At 44.5% G+C, this 26,140-nt stretch overlaps 1 protein-coding gene and 1 pseudogene across 1 annotated transcript; one reads left to right on the top strand and one right to left on the bottom strand.

Moving 5' to 3' along the window:
- Positions 1-7: 7 nt before the first annotated feature.
- LOC120849130 lies at positions 8-24,775 on the top strand (annotated as a pseudogene).
- A 47-nt stretch (positions 24,776-24,822) lies between these two features.
- LOC120849131 (carbohydrate sulfotransferase 13-like) lies at positions 24,823-25,596 on the bottom strand. The gene has a single exon (XM_042294869.1). The coding sequence runs from the start codon at positions 25,594-25,596 to the stop codon at positions 24,823-24,825; it is 774 nt and encodes a 257-aa protein (XP_042150803.1).
- Between the last annotated feature and the right edge of the window lie 544 nt (positions 25,597-26,140).

Genomic DNA, 26,140 nt, shown 5'->3' with positions numbered 1-26,140 from the left:
GGTTGCGATGTCGTACCCGACCCAAGCGTACACATTCATTGTTTCTGTCCATTGCTTTGTAACTCGGAAGATTAGAGCTCTACAGCTACTCCTTTCCGGTGACATCGAGGAAAATCCCGGACCAATGTCAAAAGAACAAGAAAAGCAACTAAATCTTGTAGTGTCCAGTGTTCAAGGCCTCGAGAAAGGTCAGGCTGAAGTGCTTGTCACTCTGAGACAACTTCGGGAAGACCTAAACAAAAGTGACGCTATCGTTGCATCATTATCAGCTAGGGTGGCAGCCCTTGAGACGCACCAGACTGTTATACCGGATGTAAAAGAAGAAATCACCGCAGCTACTCAAGCACTGTCAAACGTCAGGCGTGAGTTGACTGTTCTGGGGACGCGTTGCGAGGATAGCGAGAACAGACAGTGGCGCTCAAACCTGCTTTTTTATGTATTATCAGACAAAGAGGGGGTGACATGGGCTGATTCAGAAAAGCTTGTTCTCGATATCTGCTGTGCGCAACTTGGTTTACCATTAGAACCTGGCATCATTGAACGCGCCCACAGCATCGGTCGTTTCGGCCCGAATAAAAAGCGCCTTAACATTGTAAAGTTTTGCTCAACAAAGCAAAAGGACTTAATACTAGGGAAAGCTTACAAGTTCAAGGGTACCACGTTTCCCGAAGGCGAAGGCTTTTTCCCTGCCGTGCGTGAAGCTCGTCGAGAACTCCTACAGTTTGCCATTCCCCAAAATAAACCGTTTAAACTAAAATTGAGCAAACTTTCCATTGGAACGCAGTTTCTTGTTTATGACCCTGAAAGCAAGTGTTGTGGAAGACAGGCATCCATAACATCTTTGTGATCGAGAGTCACCTCAGTGCCCCCAGATTAAAAACAAAGTTATTTTCTGTACTTTAGATAAGAAGTATACTGCCAAAGCGTGAAGACCTTCATTTATTAACTGACTCTAGTGCTGCAGACTTTGTTTTCCTAACGGAAACATGGCTAACACCTGACATAAAAGACCCTGAAGTGTTTCCCACGAATTTTAATCACAATATTTATAGGTGTGATAGGGCGTTCCGACGTGGGAGTGGAGTCCTAATTGCTGTACGAAATCATATTGTAGTTTCTTTTGTTCAAATTCCTACTTGCCTTGAAATGGTATGGCTACGGCTGCATTCCCTCTCCGCGTATATCTTCCTTGGTGTGTGCTATAGACAGCCCGAATTTGTTAATGGTTTTTTGATAAGCTTCATGACGCGCTCTCTTTCATTTTCTACCAACCCCGAAACACATCATGCATTCTCTTAGGCGACTTCAATTGTCCTGACATCATTTGGGATACTCTTTCATTCTCGACTCATATTTCAGGCGAACTCATAGACACGTTTTACATTTAATCTATCGCAGATGATTACTCAACCTACCAGATCAATCCAAAGAACAAGTCATATTTTAGATCTATGCCTCACTACTGACACTAAACTTGTTAAAAATATAACATACCACCCACCCATTAGTGACCATGACGTAATTCATTTCAGCATTGAATTTGAAACTCAGCGGAAATCACCATATTTTAAAACCATTAAAGACTAGAATAAAGTTAATTACTCCGCAATTAACAATGAGCTTGAAATATTTTTCGATAGTCTTCAGCATGGCTGTATGAGCAGGACAGTCGATGAAAACTGGATTTTCTTCAGAAATAAACTTGCACACCTTGCCGACACTTATATCCCATCAATAAACATAACTTGTGACAAATCAAATCCCTGGTTCACAAAAACGCTTAACCAACTTAGCAGAAATAAGAAAAGACTATTTAGCCGTGCCAAACAACTGACTACCGATCTCGCTTGGAAACAGTACAATGATATGCTAAAATATATAAGAAATCTATTACAGAGGCGAAGGCAAAATTCTTTAACGATGACTTAGTAAACATTCTTCGCAATAAACCTTAAAAGTTCTGGGAGGTCATTAATACAAAAACGTCTATACTTGTACAACTAATGAGCGATGATCGGTTGCCATTATCGGACGAAGAAAGCGCCAACTGTCTTAACAACTATTTCAACTCAGTCTTCACCACAGATGACCACAGCAGCATGCCTCATCTTACCAACGCATATCACACTCCCATGGCTGCCATTGAGATAACGTATGCAAGCATCATAAGCTCTATAGAAAGGTTACAGTTGTCGTCGTGTTCTGGGGACGACAAAATCAATTCGAAAATACTGAAAAACACTAAATTACACTCAGCTCGTTTTCTGTTAATTATCTTCCAACAATCTTTGTCTTCTGGCGAGCATCCTACAGAGTGGAAAATTGGCAGAGTGGTCCCCATACACAGATTATCGTCCTATATCTCCTATAAAATTATCGTCCTATATCTCTAACCAGTGTCTCATGCAAGCTACTTGAGTACATAAGATATTCAAATGTCATGAAGCATTCAAAAATAACCTCATCCTCTTTCCAAACCAGCACGGGTTCGGACAATCATATTCTTGCGAAACGCAACCTATACAACTTGTTCATGAAATACACAGTAACATCGATAACAACATACAAACAGACGCCAAATTCATTGATTTTTATAAAGCATTCGATAAGGTATCCCACAGTTTACTCATGCTCAATATAAATCAACTTCACATTCATTCACTCGTAACATCATGGATAGGACTATTTTTAACCAATCGTACTCAGCATACTGTGATTAACAACCAGTCAGCTTATTCTCCTGTATCATCCGGAGTCCCCCAGGGCAGTGTTCTCGGACCTCTGCTTTTTTGACATTTGTAAATGACCTACCAGATCGCATAACATTCTGTATTCGACTTTTTGCTGATGACTGCGTAATTTACCGATCTGTATTCAACCTAAATGATAACATAACCCTACAAGCTGACCTTAACCTAATAGCCAACTGGTGTAAACAGTGGAAAATGACAAGTGCCGTAGGCTTGGCACTTTGCCTTGAAGGTAGTGATTTCGGAGGACGAGGAGTCTTCAATGGGCTCAGAAAAACGTTCCATCGAGGACAGACCGTGGTCCATTCCTTGACATGCTGTCTCTCTGACGAGGGATGCAAAAAGACTTCGACCTCTAAATGAATTCTCTGTCATCCTAAATCCCATCAAAACGTCACCACGCCCTTGTCAAATAAGGACGCCCCTGTCAACATTTATCGCATGACGTCACGGTGGAATGAACTGGTATTCTTTATCTGTAGGTGTGGCCTTGAACATGAAAGTTTAACACGCTGCTGTATAAAAGGACAATACATACCTTCGTTGTAGGTTACCTCGTTGAAGATCGTGCAGGGTTTTCGAGAATGGTGGACCACCTGAAGCATGCTGGAACACGTGTCTTATCTTCTGTTACGGTTGAAAAAAACGATACGGTGGCATCCCTATTGTGAAGGTCCTTCCTGCTGACCCTCCGCCGCCGACGCATGAATTGCAGTCATCAAGTTTCGCCTTGCATACTCCAAAAAAAGACCTCGTGGATTGCGACCTGATATTCCCGGCAGAGTTTCGAGCTCTCCGAGAAACAGCGCGCTCGAAACGAGTCGCAGGTGTACGAAGTCTGGGTCCGCACAGCGAGGCCACGTCTGACCTCTTTCCTGGGTTTCAGATCACCAGAGCAGCGGGTCACTTTCACGTCGGCTGATGACGTACCCTTGAGCCGTGCAATATTACGGGCACAGCCGCAGACGCATTTGAATATCTGTTGAACTTCACTGCGCGAGTTATTGTATTATTTCAAGTCAACCACCACCAGGCTCGTGCTGCAACAAACTATGACTCAGCTTTGCCGGATGGGTGTACTGTGTACGCTAAAGCAAGAGATACGGTTAGCAGCGGGATTTGGATGCCCGCAAACAATGACTCAAGAAACCCTTACCTAAAGACCTACATCACAAGATGCTCTGACTCCACTCCTGACATGCCACCTGGTTTGAGTTCCCGACTGCGCAACACTTCTCAGAAAAGATTAGAGGACGCATAGAAAAATAGTTTGGAGAATGAGAAGGAACCTTGGTCAGCATGGTAACAATGCCCCAGCATCTCCTTGACCCTGGTGCCCTCAGAAGTAAAAAAAAAGCGTTCGGGTTCTTCTTTTCTTTTTAGGGGTTACATTTCTCAAGAAATGTAACGAAATACATTTCGCCCTGATTGTATTGCGATACAAAGGAACATTCAAAATGTATTTCGAAACAGAAATACAGATCCTGGTGAAAAAAAGGTGTCGCGATACAGAAATACAGATACGAAATGTATTCCTGAAATACTATCGCAATACATTTGTATCGCGATACTGCCCAACCCTGTTTCAGACACACCGTTCAGGCACAGATCTTGGGCGTCAGTAAAAGCTCGTGCAAAAAGGCTTAGCGACGAATAGGGGACGCTTTTAGGGCCTCCGTCGTAGCTAGCCGATCTCAGCGTTTGCGAAAACTTAATCTTCTGTTAGCATAAAATTTGAGTGGGAGATATATGATGACACGAGGAAGACAGCGTAGTAACTTTGGTGCAGTAGTGAGGTCGAATTTACTGCGTTTCCTTAAAAGTTCATGCGTCAACGCTGAGCTCAACTTTGATACTCCTGTGAGGATGTGGCTTGCTTTTCACCCACTGAAGTAACAAGAAGCGGACATTTGGCAAACGAAATACGCGTAAGGCTCCAAATGACCAAATTTCAGTTTTATTTCACTGGTACTAGACGGGATTATTGAAATTGAACTCAAAGGTGAGGTGACTAAGCCACGTCTTACTACGTTCGCATACGCACTCATAAAATCCGGTGTTTCGGGAAGCAAGGAAAGTGCCCTGGTTTTTGTTTTGTATCGCTCGAGAATGAGTGTATTGTACGTTCGTGAAAAGTCAGATAATCGAAAACGCAAGCAGCGCGTTTGGTCGCGGCGCGATAGCAAGAGATGGAGCTGCCCAGGCGAAAGCGAAACTGAGTGGCCAACTACTTCACAGAGTGCACTGCGTGGTATTTCGCCGCGATGGGGCGCGTCGGTTTCGGAAAAGTCTATTGCCCCATAGAGCAATGTACACAAGGTAAAGAGGGGACACTGTCATAGGCCCCAGCGGCCCAGATAGATCAGTGACAGGTAGCGCTCCTAGCGGACGGTATTAAGCATAATCTGATTCCGTTTCCGGTCAAGTTAGTAGGGAGTTTCAGGGAACCGTTTCTGCACATCCGAAACGGTACGATCGGCCGTCCGGTACGCGCTGGGCATGTGCGTCTCTTCTGTGGTAGCGCATGCGCAGTGCGTACCGGAGGGCCCATCGTACTGTATCGGATGTGCAAAAACGGTTCCCTAAAACCCTCTAGTGTCAGTTTCGGTTTGGGCGTTCCTTGCTCCGGTTCTCCGGTACCCTTCTTTCTCTCTTTCCTCCCCGCCTCGCTCGGCTCTCGTGAGCTCCTTGACTCCCGAAGCCGCTGTTTTTTTTTTGTTTTCTTTTTTTAATACTGACGCACTTTTGCTTTATTTTTTACAATAGACTCCGTGCAAAATGTGTCAAACAATATTTCAACTTGCTTCAGAAAGCAGAAGTCAATATATTTCGTGTTCTTTTTCTATTGTAAAGCATTGAAGTTACACAATCGCCGCATTGACTCCTGGCTGGTGGAGCATTTTGGGGTTAACAACAGTAAATGGTTCAACAGATTTTATTGGACCACATTCATGTATACATGATTTATTTCAGAAGCTCTCTATGTTTTATACGAAAGAGATCGATACTCACAAAAATAAATGAATATGAAGGACTTTGGCTTATCGTACACTTCGTAATAGATTCTTAGCGGAACCAAGTTAACAAAACCTGTCCACGGGGAACATGCTGTATGATACATTCACTTTCACGCCGACTCGGGTACGGGAAGTAAGTGCAAAAATAAATAAGACATCGCTATTATTACCAGTCAGAAGAGTATAATAACAGTGCGAAGCACACGCCGGATAGTACAAATTCCCGATTTCCGGCAAATATAAACAAAACACCAATTTGCATAGCCTCAAACTCACTGCGGGCGAGCCATAACCAAACAATGAGAACTCTATTCGAAATCTGACAAGATTCAACGTCCCTAAACATTCCCCGAAATTGTTCAGAAAAGAAATATGGCTTCAGAAAAAAGCGGCTAAAAAACTATGGACTATACAAAAAACTATACAAAAGTAAATACCTTTTCTTTCAAATAATTTTATCCTCTATACGCTATTTTCTATCGAAATTTTGTAGAAAGTGGACAAATATTTTTGTTAGGAAGCCGTGATACACATTCGCTGGAAAAAGGGGAAACAAATATTTGGAGAGCAAGCTGCACCACCCACTTAATAAGCACTTTTTTGTTTTTTGTTTGGCAACTGCCTCTGTTAATACACTATTAACAGTTAAACCTGTCTCGTTGCTTACTAGCCACTAAAGAGTGCAACCGAGCTTTGTCCAAAATCCGGTTAAGAAATCAAACATGTCAACACAAGCGTATTCTGCAAACCAATTTAAAAAACCCTTTGTGGTACTCCTCTGGGCAAAGGCTAAATCCACCCAGACCTCAAAGTGTGCTATACAAGGCGGTACATACTCCCTGAACATGTGTCACACTCTCTATTATGGGAAGAAAGTGATTTTCTAGTTGCTGAATGAAATGAAAGGCAGCCTGTGATGGTACTACTAAGTTCCCGAAGAATTTTCCAGGCACGTGGTATGCTTTAGGAACAAGACAGTACTGGTGAGGCCTGGTCAAGTTATTACTCATCCGATAGCAGCTGAGAACAGCCACAGCTGTAAGTTGTCTGTTCAAGCAAAAGCTTAATCAAATAACCCCAAACGTAATAAAAAAGTGGACGAGTCATTAATTATGTTAGACCTGATGTCGGATGCCAGCTCAGAAATATCCTCTAGTGGCGGGAAGTTATCAATTGGAAGACATTCCACAATGTCTGAAATTAAACTTTCATGGTGCGAAGATATTTGCAACTCCTTTAGGAGATCAGCCTTGTCATCCTCTACGTTTTCATTGTCCCACAGTTTTAACAGTTTCTTTATCGAGAGGTGTTTTAGTCCTGAGGTGAACTGATGCACATTTGGGTTTGTGTTGCAGCCCAGCATTTGTCGTATATAGCTCCGAAAACGTTCTCAAGTGTGTCTTGCTGCGGGTGTCGTGTAAGTAAGAACTTAAAGTCATGGCTGCTTGAAAGCTCATCCCACAGCATAAGGAAACTTTTTATTGTAACTTGCCACCCAATGATGGCTTATGCCTGCCTCCTACTTTGGACCTGCCATGCTGAAATCCACCCGAGTTACTGGTGGAGAAAATCAAGTATTTCAGATTCTCCCTTCAGAATGGCATGACGCAACGTCTGCCCTGTCTTCTTGAATTTTTTAGCTATTTAGACAATCAAAAAGTACGCCCATCCTATCACAGAAATGGGCTGTAGCCATGGCTGCCTCAGGAAGTTCTTCGGAATAAACAAGGGATATGATTGTAAGAAAGAGTGAGGCACTCAGTACCTGTGGGGCACAATTTTCTTCCATGTTACAAAAAGGTTCTTGAAAAAATGTGTCTCTCAGTAAGTTTCGGAGCCAATTGCAAGCTCATCTCATGAATAGAACAATAAACTTCAATAATAGAAGACCACTCAATGACCTTATTTCCAATGCAAAGTTTGCGGGCTTGGAGATTGCTCTTGGTAGTTTTGGGAAGGTGCGGAACATCAAACACAAACTAACGTGTTCGTTCTCAACTTCAAAAAATGGCTTATCAACACACACACCAAGCTTACGTTTTAAGCCGCCTAACCACAGACCACAGCCTTTACTATGAAGCCAACAGTCTTAAGCTCCCGAATGAGAGAAATGAGGAGACTGCGTTAAACAGAAGACGTTGTTGGAGTGTGCACAACAGTGTATGGAAGGGGGTAAACGCACCTCCTGGAAATTTCCAACAGCATAACCACCAAGGCTCTATCTGCAATGTTAGAGGTTCGTTCAACAACGTCATCTGTAAACCCATGGACAATGTCGCGTGCAGGGTCGTAAGTTAAATTATTTTTTTAAAACAATCTCATCGAAAATCAACATGCACACACGTTCAAGTGCAGCCAGACAGCCCGGCAGAAACAACAGCGCGAGAAGCTCGAACCGATCGGCTCTACGAATTCACGCCGAGCATGCGAGCACGCGGGCGGTCATGCGTCACCTTGAATGATGCAAAGTCGACCGAACATGATGCAGCAGAAAGCACAGATGGACCGCACGCACGGCACAGACGAACGACGCAGGGACGAGCAGAGGCCATGCAGTATGATGCAGAGGCGAAGGCGTGCAGGGAGGCAGGCCATGGCAGGCGCCATTCATCACGTGGTTTTGGTGACGTATTTGATTTAAACTATCTAGTCGTTTTAAGTACTTTAAATAATTTTAAAGCACTTCCATTTAAAAAATAAATACTTTTCACAAAAAGAGTTTTAATGAATTTTAACCAAGTTGCAGAAAAGCGCCACGTAGTGGAGGGTATTAAACGCACTATCTGGGCCGCGAATCGGCTCCTGTGTAGTCTCTTTACGTTTACTATATTACTCTATGATTGCCCTCCGAGAAGGGGGGAGGGAGGGGGGTCGACTTTGTTTGGGGGGGGGGGGGGGGGGGTTAGCGAAATGCGGAGCTCAACCACTGCTCAACCGACGTTATTCAAGGTATTGAATTTTTCGCGAGAGTAGTGTGTTTCGGGTATGCGAAAAATACTAAGGTATTGACTACGGCGTACGGCGAAACGACTACGGTATTGATTTTGGCGTACGCCATAACTAAGGCTCCGTGTTTTCGTATAAATCCGAAAAACTCCGAAAAACACCCGCCGCTAAAATTTCTGTCAATTCGAATTTATCCGATAAAGTCCGAATTGTTATGTGCCCATGCCAGCCCCCCCCCCCCCCTCCCCTCCCCCAACAGCAACAAAAAAGTGTTTTTTTTTTTTTTTTTACAATTTGGGCAGCGCAGGAGAAATGGTCCTGGGTAAATGGCAACCTAAGTCCTAATCATCTTTGAAGCCTCGGACCGTTGTCGAAAGGGGTCTTACGGCTTGTTTCGTCAAGGTCGGTTCAGGGCAACAGGTCATCGAACCATTAGTGTAACGACAAAAGCCACTCTTTTGGTTTCCAGTTTGGGCCATGAGATTTAGAGAAAGGAGAGGGCATGTTTCTGGGGGGTAACAATGAAAGCTATGAACCATAGAGATTGTACAAAATAGGGAAGAGGGGTAGTTGAAACTTCTCTATTACATCCTTAACAACTCCACCTTGCACGGCCGCGGTATAGATTGACGGGATGACTACGAGCTTCCTTGCGACTACCTCCGGCAGTTTATTGATTTTAAGGTATCGACGTTCATTGAAGCCACACTTGTGTGCGACTTTTGTCGTGGGACAAACTAGTATTGCCAATGACACCAACGCCAAATTCGACTGAAGAAATATTACCTAATTGATACAAGCGCGTTTTATTAATTATCTGGCATATGTTTGCATCCAGTTAATATTTATTATTTTTTTATGGGAAACACTGCGAAAGTAATCTCCGAATTTCGGAGAATTGGGGATTTACAAAAAATAAACTCCGATAAGCACCGAATTTTCGCTAAAAAATAAACTCCGAAAAACACCCTCCGACCTAAAAATCCGGTTCGACAAAAGTTCGCGGCACCCCTAGTAGTGAGAACGGCGTCCCTACACCGGTCAGATGAGGGCGGCGGCGCCTGGCGGCTCCCCGGAGCATACGAAGTTGCGCGGCGGCGGCGGTGTGGAGAAACGCGTTGAACCGGGCGCCAACTACAAATTCGTTTTGCACCGCAAATACACCTCTACATTTTTTTTTGTTTTATAACATTCCTTCTTCATCTAGGTTGTTAAAAAAAAACAAAAAACCCCGCATCTCCACGTGGTGAATGATGTTGATTGGGGCAAAGCTCTGGTGGTGCTTGTCTGCGTAGACGCCGAGCCGCAGCATGCCGAGCCTTTCGTTCGTTTCCATCCATGTCACGCTGCGGTCAAATGCTCAAATGCGTATGTAACCTTGTTCCATACCACACATTCTCTTTCTGACATAGATGAAAACGAACGAAAGGCTCGGCATGCTGCGGCTCACCGTCTACGCAGACAAGCACCACCAGAGCTTCGCCCCTAGAGCTACTTGCTCTAGGGCACATCTCGGCGGCAAAAGCTCTCGTGCGTTAAGAGTAGCTCCCAACGCTATGAGCTCGCGCTTCTAGCCTTGTTTGCGGTACAACATGAGGTGAAACGGAGTATAGTAAGCGCTTATCCTGTTCATTCTTTGTCCTGCCCTTGTCCTTTGCGCTTGTGTAATTAAGATGTTGAACCAACTAGCCCAACAGTTAATTTTAATTAAGATAGAGCTAGGCAGCAGGGGTACACCACAGGGGGGGGGGGGGGTTACATCACAGGGTTTGGTTCTGTCCCCCTTTCTGTTCAACGTAGCGATGGTCGGCCTGCCGAAAATCTTAGTTAAGATCAAGGGCCTCAACCAGTCTCTACGCCGACGATGTTAATCTATGGGTGACGAGTGGCAGTGAGGCTCAAATAGAAGACGTGCTACAGCGAGCAGCGGAGGCAGTCGATCGCTACGTGACGGAAAGGGGACTCAGTTGTTCGCCGCAGAAGTCAGAGCTCCTGTTCGAAGATCTCACCACTAAAAACAGTATGAAGGGGCACCAAGCATTACCTTAAAAGCGAGCGGGGGTCCGATCACCATTGTGGAACAAATCAAGGTGCTAGAACTCCGGGTGCTTGCGGAGGGCAGAAACAACGACACATTAAAGGCGCCTAGAACATAGCACACAGCAAACAATTAGGCTGATCAAAAGAATTGCCAATAGGCGGTACGGCATGAGGGTGGCCGGCCTAATTCGCTTAGTGCGGGCCTTCATCATTATCCGAGTCGTCTATGTGGCGCCGTATCTAGTATTCGGCGTCGCCGAAAAGCGCGAAATGGAAGAACTAATACAAAGGGCTTTCAAGCAAGCAATCGGCGTCCCCATCACAACACCCATCAACAACCCAAGCAGCACGGAATTGGGCCAAGCATTGGCGAATGGCTGGCGATGGTCTTTTGACCAATGGCCAAAGAGTGGCCAATCATCGGCTACCGTCTATGTTAGCCACTAACCCAAAGCAGTTTTGGAATGTTGTTAGTAAAAAAAAATTGTAATTTCACTCAAGGCCGCGAATGGAGACGTAATTAATAGCGATGAATGTGCTCGCGTTTCGAATGATGTTTTTATTAAGTTCTTTCAGACTGTTATTAACACGCCTATTTGTAGATTTGACGCGAGTGATTTTTTGCCTATGGGACCCGTTCTTGTCGACCCATTTGGTATTGTTAAAATAATCGATAACTTAAAACTTTCTTCCTCTGCTGGCACCGACAGCATTAACTCAAAGTTCCTCAAAAACACAAAAATGTATTGCTCTTTGATATTATCTCAAATTTTTTCCCAGTCGCATTCACTTGGAGAGTTGCCTGCTGATTGGAAGATAGGGAAGGTGGTGCCAATCCACAAAGGAGGTGATAAATATTGCCCGGATAACTATCGACCAATTCCGCTTACTAGCATTCCATGCAAGATACTAGAACATATCATCTACTCACAACTAGTTCAATTTTTGGAATCTAACCTTTGCTTCAGCACCGCTCAGCATGGTTTTCGTAAATCCTTCTCTTGCGAAACGCAACTTTTGTCATTCACCCATGATTTGCACCTAGCGCTTGACCGAGGGTCCCAGGTAGACTGCATTTTTTTGGACTTTTCCAAAGCATTCGATAAAGTTTCACACAAGCTGCTGCTATTAAAACTTAACAGTCTTAACATTGACGCAAATGTTCTGTCCTGGATAACTTGTTTTCTCACTAATCGTTCCCAGTTTGTAACTGCATGCATGGTTGTAACCGCTAACGATGAAACATCCCCGCTCGCCTCTGTCCATTCTGGAGTACCGCAAGGTTCTGTATTAGGTCCGCTATTGTTCCTTATCTATATTAACGATTTGCCGAATTCGATTTCTTCTTCAATTAGTTTATTCGCTGATGATTGTGTTATTTACAGAGAAGTTACTAACGCCTCGGATGTTCTGAATTTACAAACTGACATCAACCATGTTTCAAAGTGGTGTTTATTGTGGGGGATGGAACTTAACACGACTAAATGCAAGGCCATGACAGTATCGCGTAAATGTAATTTTCCTTCTTCTTATTTTCTCGAAGATGTCCCCTTACATTCTGTCTCTTCTTATAAATACTTAGGCGTGTATATAACCTCAGATATTTCCTGGCAAATGCATGTTGAGTATGTTATTAATAACGCTAATTGAATGCTGGGTTATCTAAAACGAAACTTTTCACTTGCCCCTCCATCTTTGAGACTAACTCTGTACAAAACGCTTGTACGCTCTAAATTACAATATGCTTCTTCTATCTGGGACCCCGGTCATTCCCAACTAACTAACGCCCTGGAATTAGTTCAGAATCGCTCTGCTCGATTTTTTCTTAATAACTTTCATCGCACCGCAAGCGTGAGCTCAATGAAAACTAGCCTATTGTTGCCTAAACTCAATTTACGTCGTAAAATAGCTCGCTTATGTCTTTTTCATAAGATTTACCACACTAACTCATTACTTCACAACCGACTGCTGAATCAACCTTCTTATATTTCACCTCGCATTGGTCATATGTATAAGGTAGACATTCTAAAATGCAACACTAATGCATTCCAAAAGTCATTCATTCCGAAAACTTCAGTGGATTGGAACCACCTTCCCGCATCTATCGCAACAATTGTTCCTGACCATTTATTTAGGACTGCCATAAATAATCTATACTGCTCAGATTGAGCTGCGAAGTGTACTACTGCCACTAACCCCCACTCCCCTCTGTAATGCCAATGGCCTTGAGGGTATTTTAAATAAATAAATAAATAAATTAATTAATAGATGCTTGGTCGATGGCTGATGGCCATTGGCCAATGGCCAGAGAAAGGCGAGTCATCGGCCAATGGCTGGCCACTGTCTGGTTACTGGCCAAAGGACCATTGCCAGCCATCGGCCAATGATTGGCCAAATCTGTCCTGCTTGGGTAGCTCTTAGAGTTAGGGCTACATAACACTTTAAATGAACTCGTGCAGTTCATCACACCATTGCACAATAAGACAGACTAACAAAAAGCCCCACGGGACGACACATTCTAAATAAACTTAACATCCACTACATCCTTGGATAACACCGGATGTTTTTAAAAGAATTAATGTTCGTAATCGTATGTACCATAAATTCATCAAACTGAGAGATGAAAAATATTGGCCGAATACAAAAAAATTAGAAATAAATTAGCCTCAGATATTAAGAAATCCAAATTGCATTATCATCAAAACAAGTTTTCAGTTATCTCTAATGATCCCAAGAAAATATGGAAAGAAGTGGCATGTCTTATATCGCGACCAACTAGTAGACACCCCATTGAAATCACTAGTGATGGTGTTGCATACGCTGGTGTATCACTATCAAACCTATTTAATTCGCACTTTCTACGCTGCGGCGGGTCTTCCTCTTCTCCGGTTGTGAATGAGACTATCAGCTCTTATGTTTCAAACGTGATATCAAACTCAATTTTTCTCTCGCCAATTGGTGAAGAACAGAACTTTATTACTAGCATTAGAGAATAACACCTCAGCTGGTCAGAATGATCTTAAAGCAGCACCAATTAAGGCAATCTCGTAGCTCATAAGAGCTCCTCTGGCACACATTTGCAATATTTCTTTATCTACAGGAATTTTTCCTGATAGGATGAAAATCGCTAGAGTTTGTGTTTTACATAAAAGTGGGCCAAAGCATGATATGAAGAATTATAGGCCAATATCGGTGCTACCGCTTTTTTCAAAAATCTTAGAACAAGTAATAAATAGCAAATTGATTTGTTACCTAGAAGAGAAGAATTTAATTGCAAAACAGCAGTACGGCTTTCAAAAACGCAAGTCTACCGAAATGGCCTTATTAAACATAAAAAATAAATTAATTGATGCTTTTGAAAACAAGTTACATACAATTAAAATTTTCTTGGATTTTAGAAAGGCTTTTGATTCTATTAAACACGATGTTCTTCTTGAAAAACTACCATTATATGGTATAAGAGGTATTTCACTAGACTTGATACGTAATTATTTATCTAATCGTTTACAGTATTCACTCGTTAATGGTTTTCAATCAGAGCTAAAGCAAATATATTGCGGTGTTCCTCAAGGGTCAACTTTAGGGCCATTACCTTTTATCTTGTACATAAATGACCTAATAAACATACCAGCAACTCCAAATATTATTCTATATGCCGATGACACTAACGTTTTTTTCACCTACAAAAGCCTAGAAAAACTTGAAAACTAGGCGAACGCTTGTTTGCACCAATTGTCATTATGGCTACAATTAAATCAAATAGAGCTGAACATAGGTAAAACAAAATACATCATCTTCAAGCCTAGAAATAAGGAGATGACCAGCACTGTGACTATAAAATTTCTAAATTCAATAATAGAGCAAGTACCTTCGCACAAGTTTTTGGGGATTTGGTTTGACGAAACATTAAATTGGACGCGCCATGTAAACCATGTGCGCTCTAAAGTATCTAGTTCAGTTGGCATTCTGAATAGAGTCAAGTTTCTTCTTCCCAGCTGGCTTATGTGCCAATTTTATTACAGCCTTATAAACTCACATCTTAATTACTGTCTTTTACTGTGGGGTTCAACCACAAAAACCAACCTTGATAAGATCATTACCATTCAAAAAAAAGCTGTACGCACCATTGAAAGTTTATCATCTAAAGAGCATACCGCCTCTTATTTTTTTTAAATATCATATACTGCGTGTTGATCAGCTTTTCAATGTCAAGCTTGCGGTAGAAATCTATAAACAAATTAGTATTGACCAGGTAGCATTCTACGAGCTCTATCAACGTAAAAGTACACCTTATAATCTCAGGGACCAAAATTATATGACACCGAAATCTCGAACTAATTACGGTTTACAAAGATTAGCACATGAAGTTCCTGAATTTTTAAATAAGTATTTGGAAATTGAAGAAATAGTTAAAGATGCTGTATCGTCTTATAGCTTTAAAAAGAGTGTGAAAGCTTACTTCTTGTTGAATTTTGGCTAGTGTTTTTTCTACTATTGTTGATTGTACGGTTGTGACGTGGAGGGTATGACGTGTGTTCATGTGAATGTATTATTACTTTTGACTTGGATGGTACCCGAGTGATATGTGTATTTATATTACTTCTAGCGCTAACATTTTAGACTTTGTCCTATCATTGTCTAAATGCTGTTGAATTTTTTTTTCTTATATTTTTTTATTGTTTTTTTTTTATTCCCCTCTGCTGCTGAACGATATACACGGCTGGTGGAGCCTTGTCAGGCGGCGTTAGATTCGCCTTTTGCCCCACCAGCCAAGACTACTGAGCCTGAATAAAGTTTATTATTATTTATTTATGAATCACAACACGGAGCTAAGGGTGATATACCAAAGAGTATCAGAAAGGACGTCAAAATCACTCCACTGCCCAAGAACATGCACCCGGAATACCATAAGGAGAGACGGGAGGCAAGAGCTCGCAACATCAAACGAAGATACCAAGACGTCGAGGACGTGGTTTATGTAGATGCCACGGAATACCGAAATTGCAAGGGCATGTCCATCGTAGTGGTAGGCGCGGACGGGGAGCCCTTCGTAAGCGGGACCCTGGTGACGGACAACCCCGCGACAGCGTAGGAGGCGGCCATCACACTAGCGGTGGCCTCCACCAAAGCTAAAATTATTATATATAAGCGACTCAAAAATCACCATCCAAAATTTCGCAGAGGAACGCATCTCATCAGAGGTGCTCAAAATTTTAAGAACGTACGGTGGCCATCACCAACAGCGGCCAGCGGGACGATCCAAATCATTTGGGCCCCCGCACGCTCCTCGCTCCCAGACAAGGAGGCCGCTCACTCAGCAGCTCGATATCTTACACGCCGAGCCAGTGAGCCCGCCCAACCGGGAACGCGAAGGAACCGCATGTTCACCTATCGAGAAATTACGAATCACTATCGGCTGGGACGGGCCCGGTCTTCACCGGCTCAACCTGAGTTAACTAAGAAGCAGGCAGTAACCTGGCGCCTCCTCCAAACCAACATGTACCCGAACCCGGTGGCCTGTAGCCGATTCTACCCGGGACAATCTGAAAATACGCGTAAAATCTGAAAGAAGAAGGCGGATCTGCCACGTATCTTAAGGGCATGCTCTCGGGCGGACTTGCCCAGACCCACAGGATCAGGTCTGGGCAAGTGGTTTGCTTCTTCCACAGGGGTTGCGGTGACATCAGAACGACGCCGAGTTCCGATTGGCTTTGACTAGTACGATAGTGGGTAGGCCTGAATGCTAGATGCCTTGAGGTCTCCATACTATATTTTTTTCAATCAAGCAATAAGAGCTCGGCGTTCTGGTTTCATCGCAACTCCTGTGCAGAAGAACTTGATGCTTAGGATTGAGGCGTTTTATATTAAAAAGCGAGATGACAATTGCGTTAGCGTGCCATCTATTTATTTACTTGAAAACAAAATACGCAGTGACGTCTCTGGATGGATGTTTGTAGGAGTAGTGATTGGCTCCGAATCTGGTTGGCAGAGGAGTGTGTATGTACAGGGTGTCACAAATGAAAGTTTACACGGTCTTTTTTACCCCAAAAATAAACTAGGCATCGCTGAACGTCAATTCTCCGGCCAAAGGTAGAGCTAGAGGTCACAACCAGATGCCAAAGTTTCAGCCCGATCCGATAACTTAATCAAAAGTTATAAGTGATTTTCTGAAAATTTCGATGGGAAAATAGCGGCCGACGGAGTTTTCAAACACATGGGGCTCTATGGCACCAGAAACCGAAAATGGGCAAAATTGGGCTCCATTTTCTCATTGAAATTTTCAGAAAATCACATAACTTTTGATTAAGTTATCGGATCGGGGTGAAACTTTGGCATCTGGTTGTGACCTCTAGCTCTACCTTTGGGCGGAGAATGAGTGTTTGGCGATGCCTAGCTTATTTTTGGGGTAAAAAAGACAGTGTAAATTTTCATTTGTGACTCCCTGTATATATGCGATGATGGCTTCCAATCAAATCAGTTGAGAGCAGGGTTGGGCAGTATTGCGATACAGATGTATCGCGATAGTATTTCAGAAATACATTTCCTATCTGTATTCCTGTATCGAATCATATTTTTGGATGTTTCTTTGTATCGCGATACAATCAGGGTGAAAGGCTTTTAGTTACGGTTCCTGAGAAATAACCCCCCCCCCCCGCCCCCCCCCCCCCCCCCCTCAAAAAAAAAAAACGAAATAAAAAATTCGAGCGCATCTTTATTTTGTTTTATTTCTGAGGGTCAAGGAGATGTTAGGTCATTGTTACCATGCTAACCAAGGTTCCCTCCGATTCTCCAAACTATTTTTTTTGCGTCCTCTTCTCTCTTCCGAGAAGTGTTGCGTAGTCGGGGACTCGAACCAGGTGGCGTGCAAGGGCCCAGGAGTGGAGTCAGAGCATCTTCTGCCGCAGGTCCTTAGGTAGGGATTTCTTGAGTCATTGTTTGCTGGCATGTCTCTCTTGTCTTAGCGTACACCGTACACCACGCCGGCAACGCTGAGTCAGCGCCCGTTCCAGCACGAGCCTGGCGGTGGTTGACTTGAAATAGTAGGATGACTCACGCAGTGAAGTTGAACAGAACATATATTCGAATGCGTCTGGGGCAGCGCCCGTAATATTGCACGGCTCAAGGGTACGTCATCAGCGCACGGGAACGTGATCCGCTGCTCTGGTGATCCAAAACCCAGTGAGGAGGCCTGACGTGGGCCGTGGCCTCGCTGTGCCGATCCAGACTTCGTACACCTGCGACTCGTCTCGAGCGCGCTGTTGCTCGCACCTGTGCCGGCAATCTCAGGGTGCAATCCACGAAGTCTTTGTTTGGATGATGCTAGGCGAAACTTGAGGACTGCAATCCATGCGGCGATGGCAAAGGGTCGGCAGTAAGAACCTTCACAACAGGGATGCCACCGCATCGTGTTTTACAACCGTAACAGAAGGTAAGACATGTGTTCCAACAGGCACGTAGCCAGGGGGGGGGGGGGGGGGGGGGGGGGGGAGGGGGGGGGGGGGGGCCCGTGCTCTCCGAAATCTTTCATTTTGCTGGAGCCTGCTCTCCCCCATTCCCCTCCTACAGAATTTCGTCATTAGCACCTCCCCCCCCCCCCCCCCCCCCCCCACCCCCCGAAACAAAATCCTGGCTGCGTGCCTGTGTTCCAGGATGCTTCAGGTGGTCCACTATTCTCGAACATTCCAAATGACACTGCCTGCACAATCTTCAACGAGGTAATTCCTGCAACGAAGGTACGTATTTTCCTTTCATATAGCAACGTGGTAAAATTTCATGTTCAAGGACACACCTGTAGATCAAGAATACCAATTCATTTCACCGTAACGTCATGTGATCAATGTTGACAGGGGCTTTCTTATTGGACAGGGGCGTGGTGACGTTTTGATGGAATTTAGAATGACATAGAATTTATTTAGAGGTCGAAGTCTTTTCGCAACCCTCGTCAGACAGACATGATGTCAGGGAAGGGACCGCGGTCACTCCTTGATGGAACTTTTTTTTGAGCCCATTGAAGACTTCTCGTCGTTCGAAACCACTACCTCTAAGGAAAAGTGCCAAGCCTACGGGAAAGTAATTTCGAGATAAAAAACTTTCACTGCCAACTTCAAGCTTCATCTCATTTAACGCCTCAAACAAATTTGAAAAAAAAATGTATTGCAGTATCAGTATTTCTGTATTTGTATTTCTGCCCTCCCTAAAATGTATTCCTGTGTTTGTATTTCCGAAGACTTTTTGGCTCTATTTAAAATGTGTTTCCGATACGTATCGCGATTCACTTTTACAAATATATTTCAGTATCAGTATTTTAGTTACTATTTTAATGTATCCCAATATTTGTATTTCCAAATACATTTTTGAGTATTTCTTCCCAACCCTGGTTGAGAGTTCGCGCCTGTCCTGTTGTCTTCGTGCCTTCTTTGTCTTCGTTTCGTTCGCACTTTTAAACATTTTTATTTAGGATACGAACCCTTATTCAAGGAGAGGAATAGACTACTTCCATAAAGCCCTGCATGCAACACGGCGCGCGTTGCACTCTGGGAACTAGTTGGCCAGGGAGGAGGGTGGCATGGTTTCGGTTTCGATCGACACGTCGACAAGAGATCATTTTCTGGTCCCGAGAGCGTCATTTGAGGTCTCTAAACTAACCTAAATTGCAAGACCTCGAAGCTTTAGTACAAGCCTGAGACGTATAGTTTGTCTTAACATATTCTTGTTGTATTTTTGTGCTTGAGCCTTCCTGTTAGCGTTTCAATCGAGGCATGTGGACGAGCCAGTGCTGGGAATCTCGACGCTGCGAAGCTCGGGAATCTTGCTTGTGTACGAATCAACAAGTTGTAGCAACCAATTAGTACGCATACATCGAGCTCGCGCCTTTACATTAGTGTTGTTGATCAGGAAGTTTGTTTGTTTTGTGCGTCCATAGACGAAATATTACCTTTTGCAATTACTGTTTTTCTTAATATGCCTGAGTATGCGAGGTAAACCTCGGAGGCGCCATTGAAAAGCTCTTCTAATCTCTTATCTGTACTGACCCGCAGCACTGCACGAAGTGAACTCCCCACCCGCTTGCTTTCCACTAATATTCAACATCGCGCACAGAGTTATCCTGCAATCATATAGGCAAGTTCGCACATACAGACCGTTTTAAGAAAGCAAAAGTCGAGCACTTGTGTGAAGAATGTCGCACCGTTCGCCGGAAGTGCGCCGGACGGGCATGAACCCCTATGCGCACCGTGCACATAGGGGTTCACGCCCGTCCGGCGCACGGTGCGACATTCTTCACACAAGTGCTCGAACGAATTCAAAGCGCATTTGACGGTTGCTAATGGCCATAATATTTGTTATGTGTTTGTTTTCTTCCTGCCTGAGTATGCCGAGATAATTTCAGACACACCGTTCAGGCACAGATCTTGGGCGTCAGTAAAAGCTCGTGCAAAAAGGCTTAGTGACGAGTAGGGGACGCTTTTAGGGCCTCCGTCGTAGCTAGCCGATCTCAGCGTTTGCGAAAAGTTAATCTTCTATCAGTATAAAATTCGAGTGGGAGATATATGATGACAGGAGGAAGACATCATAGTAGCTTTTGTGCAGTAGTGAGGTCGAATTTATTGCATTTCCTTAAAAGTTCATGCGTAAACGCTGGGCTTAACTTTGATACCCTGTGAGGGTGCGGCTTGCTTTTCGCCCAATGAAGTAACAAGAAGCGGACGTTTGGCAAACGAAATACGTGTAAGGCTCCATATGAACAAATTTCAGTTCTAGTTCACTGGTACGAGACGGGATTATTGAAATTGAGCTCAAACATGCACTCGAGGGGTGAGGTGACTAAGCCACGACTTACTACGTTCGCATACACACGCACAATATCCGGTGTTTTTTCGGGAGCCAAGGAAAGTGCCCCGGTCTTCGTTTCGTATCGCTCGAGAATAAGTGTATTGTACGTTCGTGAAAAGTCAGATAACCGAAAACGCAAGCAGCGCGTTCGGTCGCGGCGTGATAGCATGAGATGAAGCTGCTCAGTCGAAACCGAAACTGAGTGGCCAACTAGTTCCCAGAGTGCATTGCGTGGTATTTCGCCGCGATGGGGCGCGTCTGTTTTGGAAGTACTCCATTCTGTCGAATCTTTGTTCAGACAGGTGGATATCAATCAGCCCAAATGTGTGTCTGTTGTTTCAGCTGTGGACGTAAAATGTAGCCAATGCAGTATCACTTTTATCCTGGTGTCTTCAACGTCCATCACGCGGTAGTGATGCACGATCATACCGGTACGACGGTGGAAGGGGTGGGGAATAAACCCCGCGGTTAAAACGGAGGTTCGAGTGAGGTGATCGCTCATGATGTCCAGGGGGAACAGCGTGGACATGAATGCGTGGACTTGTGGGCGTGGACTTGTGTGCGTGGACTTGAGTAACTGTTTTGCGGGTGCGCTGTTTTCCCTGAACCCCAGGGTTTGCGGATTTTGTAGTGCAGACTTTTGCTCCGCGTACTCTGAGCACTCAACATTTCGGTCGCAAGTACCGCACAATTTTAGATGGCGCAATTTGATTTGTAGTCGCGGTAAAAAAAAAAAAGGGGGGGGGGGGGGCCTTCGTGTTTTACAGTATTTCCATCGGCCAGTGTAATGCGGAAATCAAGTCGTCTGCTTTTTTCACAGGAGTTAAGCCGACGTCAAAAAAGACGCCCAGTTCTGATTGGCTCCGATTGAAGGATAGCAGGTAGACCTAAAAAAAAAAAAAAGCTGCCTTCAGGTTTATCCACTAGTCTTCACTGGAAACCAACCAAAGCTCGGTGTTGGGACGTCACCACATCACCTACAAAAGAGGCAGACAAGCTTCCGCTCGACATACAAGATATAATTGCGACAATTGTTTTGTCATACATAATAAAACTGTAATTCGTGGAATGGGCTTTTGAGTTGCTAATTACCGTGTCGCGCTGTGTACACTTCGGAAAATTGGAATTTTTTTACAATGCAGAAAAACAATCGACTGCGTTGCAAACTAGACTTGGTATTTAAAGAACCGGCTGACATTCCGCTGCTGGCAGCGAAAATACAACTCACTGCATATTTTTACCGTAAAGGTCAACCTCCGAACAGCGAGGCTGTCGGAAGTTGACCTTTACGGTTTTGTTTACTTCCAAACTTCTAGCGTTGCAGAACCAAGGAATCCTAAATTCAATCCTCCCCACCCAGCCCGTTGCAATCTGGATGCGTACGGTCGTGTATCACTACTGGCTGGTGCACATTAGAGATCCCAGGCTAACGGATGCACTGCACGAGCTAAATTTATCACCTGCAGTTAACAATGTCGCCAAGTTTCCGGCAGACTAACATCCTGCTGTATAAACAGCTAACGATTAATGGACCCGTTTCAAAAGTCAGTCACCTGGTGGCAGTCCCGAAAGCTCCAATATTTCTGCTCTAATGACGGTGATGGGAGATCATGCTCAGCTAAATCAAACACTCTCGATTTCGTGAATTGAAGGAGACGTAAAGAAGCAACAACTTTCCCCTTTCTGCACTATGTTTCGAAGACGTTCGGTTTTTTTGGTTTGGAGAGGCACTGTAGTCCTAAAATTAGAACGTTTTGGCTCTGCACAGGGTGGGTATAGTGACTTTTGAAAAGGGTCTATCAAAGCGATAGCGTTCAGGAGGTCGAGTAGCGGAAAATACGGCGTCGGCATCCGTGGGACCAGAAAACCCCGGCATGCACCTGGTGACGTCACACGTGACGTCACGAGGGTTAAATTTTCCCGCCAAATATACTCTAAAATTATCCCACCAAATTTAGCGGAAAAGTTTGCGCGAGGTCAGGTTGCTGTGACGTCACAGTGGCGTCACAGCCACGTGTGACGTCACGCGTGTGACGTCACGCCACATGACCTCGCGCGGGAATTTCAAGCAACCCACAACGCTCACGTGTGATGTCACGTGACTCGTGACGCCATGGGGCTTGCACTCTCCGAAAGATGGCTACACAACAAGAACGAGTAGTTTGTGATCTTCACGAACTTAAGGGCCTTATCACAACTTCAAGACTTAAAAAAAGGCAAGACCCTTCGCGAGAAAATTGCCCAACTTGTACGCAGTATCCAAAATTAAGAAAACACCACCCACTTCCATCGGAGCTAATCACATAGGGGTACACGGCAAAGAAAAAGCGGATGGTCTTGCCAATAAAGCCCACGACTACGCATCAGAAACGATAACATTTGACCCATACAATTTTGCACGAAACGAAACTCACGAAGCGGTACAAACCAATCACCCTCGCGCCCAAACGGCCTCTGGATCGCCACCTCTCATTGTCCAAAGAGAAAAAGAAATCACGAGGAAGCAATCATATTTATTGCACATATTACGAACTTGTTCCGCAAACATCCGCTTTCATTTGGTCGTTATCTTTCGAGTATAATCTCCAAAAGTATCCCAACTGCGACATGACAGAAAAAAACTTCGGCATATGCTCTGGGTATGCCACAAACACGCAGGACTAAAATCACTAAATAAGCTACGTTTCAGAGTAACGACGCTTACTCATGTTGGGAATTAAAAATATAGTTGCCATATATCTGCAGCTCCGTTTTATAGTAAAAAAAAAAAAAAACTATTTATCTTCTACCAGAAATGTTTAAACAGTTTGTGACAGAGCAAAGCAATATTATATGAGCTTTCTACCATAGAACTTAATGCTGAGGAAGTCGCTCTTTGGAATCATGACAATCGGCAGTAGCGTTTGCTCGGCACTAAGCACCGAGGTGGCGGCGACCACATCAATACCTGGGAACACACAGCGTAGAGCCACTAACTAAGCGTAGCTCAGTTAGTGGCTCTACGCAGGACCAAGAAATTATTAAAAAAAAAAAAAACCACAGCAACAAACAAGGGCAACCAAGATACCCAAAGTATCCTTTTCCAATAGGACCACGAACGACCAGGTTTGAGGTTTTCCAGGCCATATTTGATTTGCTCAAAGCTGCGGACGTCTGATCGCGACTCACGCCCTGACACGCAGCCATCGCCCTCGACTTCGTCCTCTCAACCACTCATGTTTTTTCCCTCCCCAAGCGGAACAAGAAATATAGCCCCGCATTGAGAGGCTAACCTCTCGTTCCTCATTTCTTTTCTCTTCACTTTATTTTCTCAATAAACCCACTAACTCAAACACTGAACCCTGAACCTTTTAAATTCTGAGTTGAAGGAGCAGGCGACGAAAAATAACAACGGCCAGGGTCTTCCGGGCTTACAACCTCTACCAAGTCACCTAAGCAGCGTGGTAGGCGTCAGCGGTGCCGGGGCACACGTTATGGAAAGACACATTGTTCCTATCGTCAGGCGCCCGTCACTTACTCGAGGTGCGCGACGAAGATGTGGGCAGGTAACCGCTGATAGTTCGTGAAAGGAGCGCCGAGAAAGGACCTGGAAGGGCACACGGGTTGATCCAGCCTCGGCCAGGCCTGAGTTAGACTGGGTTTTGAGTGAAGCCTCTGTAGGATGCACGAAGGGGGACCAGACGGGCCATCCTTAATGTCCGTCGCGAAAAGGTGCCTACCGCATACTGTTGCGCGGCTGGAGATAAAATTGGGGAACAGTATTTCCTCGAAATGAGCTTCAATTATTTTCCATGGTCCCAGGTGCAGCTTTGCGCCCTATAAAATGACAGCCCCGGCAGATTCTTGCCCACAGCAACCGCAACAAATGCCAAAAACAGCAAGAATACAAGGCACGAGAAAGGCTTATTCAAGTCGTTGAAATCTTCTGTCTTGTATAGGTTAGCGACGCGCCCTCGTAGTGATAGCTGGCAACCGGCGATTTGACAGGCATTATCAGTATACCGGAGGTTACGGAAAACACATGAGACACTTTTTTAGGCAGCTGGCCCACTCAGATTGTCTAGACCTATATCATATGGAGTAAATCTGGCTTTTGAACACGCATTTGAACAAAAAAAAAAAACTTTGTATGTTTCAGGCATGAGTCCTCGTTTTCTCTACTGCAACTTTGTTGAAGCATATTGGCTTTGAAAACCTCTCTTAGAAATACGCCTCATCCTTCGGTTTTACGTTCACTCTCACTGCAGATAGTCCCTGAAGTCGTACCCGAACATCTCAAAATCAAAGAAGAACCGCTCATATAAACGCATCACCTGATTGAAAGTGAGCTCTTTAAAAAAGTCTCGGGCGGACTTGCGGAACCCGCAGTCGCTACCCTTGTTTTTCTGCGGAATGTCCCGCGGCCGAACACCCAGCGCTTCAAAGAACAGCGCAAAGTCCCTGCTTGCTGTTTCCAGCTTTCCGACGACCTCGTACTTGACGGTACAAGGCTGGCACGTCACGTAATACGGAGCCCAATGAGAGTTCATCTGGTTCACTGTCTGATTCAGTACGTAATCAATGAACTCTGGGAAGGTCAAGTTCCGGCCCGTCGCCTTGACGCCAGGTACGTCGTTCCAGTACCTGTTGTAAAAATAGACAATGCGAGCACGTGGGCCTAGCGCCTTGTCCGTGTAAGCGGATACTAGCCTCTCGAAGGGATGCCTCACGAACATGGCGGTTGTGTAGCGCTCCTGGCTGCTCCTCTGTAGGAACGTCATGGGCGAGACAGTGCGGACCTGCTCATGAAATGCCCTGTGTAAGCTGTCTCTTGTGTTTGCCATGTTGCTGATGTTGAGGAGGAGGCCGAAGATGGTCTTAACTGTGGTGGATGCAACCTTGTTGATGAAGCAGAAGCCGATTTTCCTTGCGGGGTCGATTATGATGGGACATCTTCGGATGTGGCAGATGTTTGACCGTTCGTAGCCGATGTTGCTCTTCATGACACGTCTGTTGTGATCCGCCAGGGCCATCTTGTATTTGCGACACACTTCAATGATTCTTCGTGCTCTGAACGCGGAGTCATCGTCGCTACGTCTGGAAGTCTGCGCTAACAAAATTAAAGAACGGAAAATTAACAATACACACGGGAAGTGCAAAACGGTTCTCGTCGCGGATGGTATACACTGCGGATTGTGGGACTTGCGTGCTCGAAGCTCCTGCACGCAAGCATGCTCGAAGAGTCCCCGCGAGCTCTTCTGTCAACGCAGAGCTCTTGCGTACTATCTAGGAAAAGTCGTTATTATGAAGAACATATTGAAGGGTCGAATGTATCCACGTCGGTTTCCTTCACGCTTTTAGACAACGAGAGCTGATATTTTCTAGAATAGCGAACAAAACGAAATATGACTATATTTTTTCTCCCCTTTGCGACAAACGTGAAATCCAAAAACGGCCAACGCAAGGTTCATTCAAAAGAGTTCCGTCAGGAGTACACTTAAACGATAAGCTGAAAAATTGGACTCGTAATGACCACTAGGGTCACAGACAGGATGGGAAAGGCAGGTCGTTTCTTCG

This window comes from Ixodes scapularis, unplaced genomic scaffold (genome assembly GCF_016920785.2).
Source record: "Ixodes scapularis isolate PalLabHiFi unplaced genomic scaffold, ASM1692078v2 PGA_scaffold6__148_contigs__length_123643588, whole genome shotgun sequence".
NCBI lineage: Eukaryota > Metazoa > Arthropoda > Arachnida > Ixodida > Ixodidae > Ixodes > Ixodes scapularis.
This window is presented reverse-complemented; position numbering and strand designations above follow the sequence as displayed.

What these genes read in the sequence shown, in the direction of transcription:
- LOC120849131 (XM_042294869.1), bottom strand. Translation starts at nt 25,596, where the DNA reads ATGGCCCTGGCGGATCACAACAGACGTGTCATGAAGAGCAACATCGGC.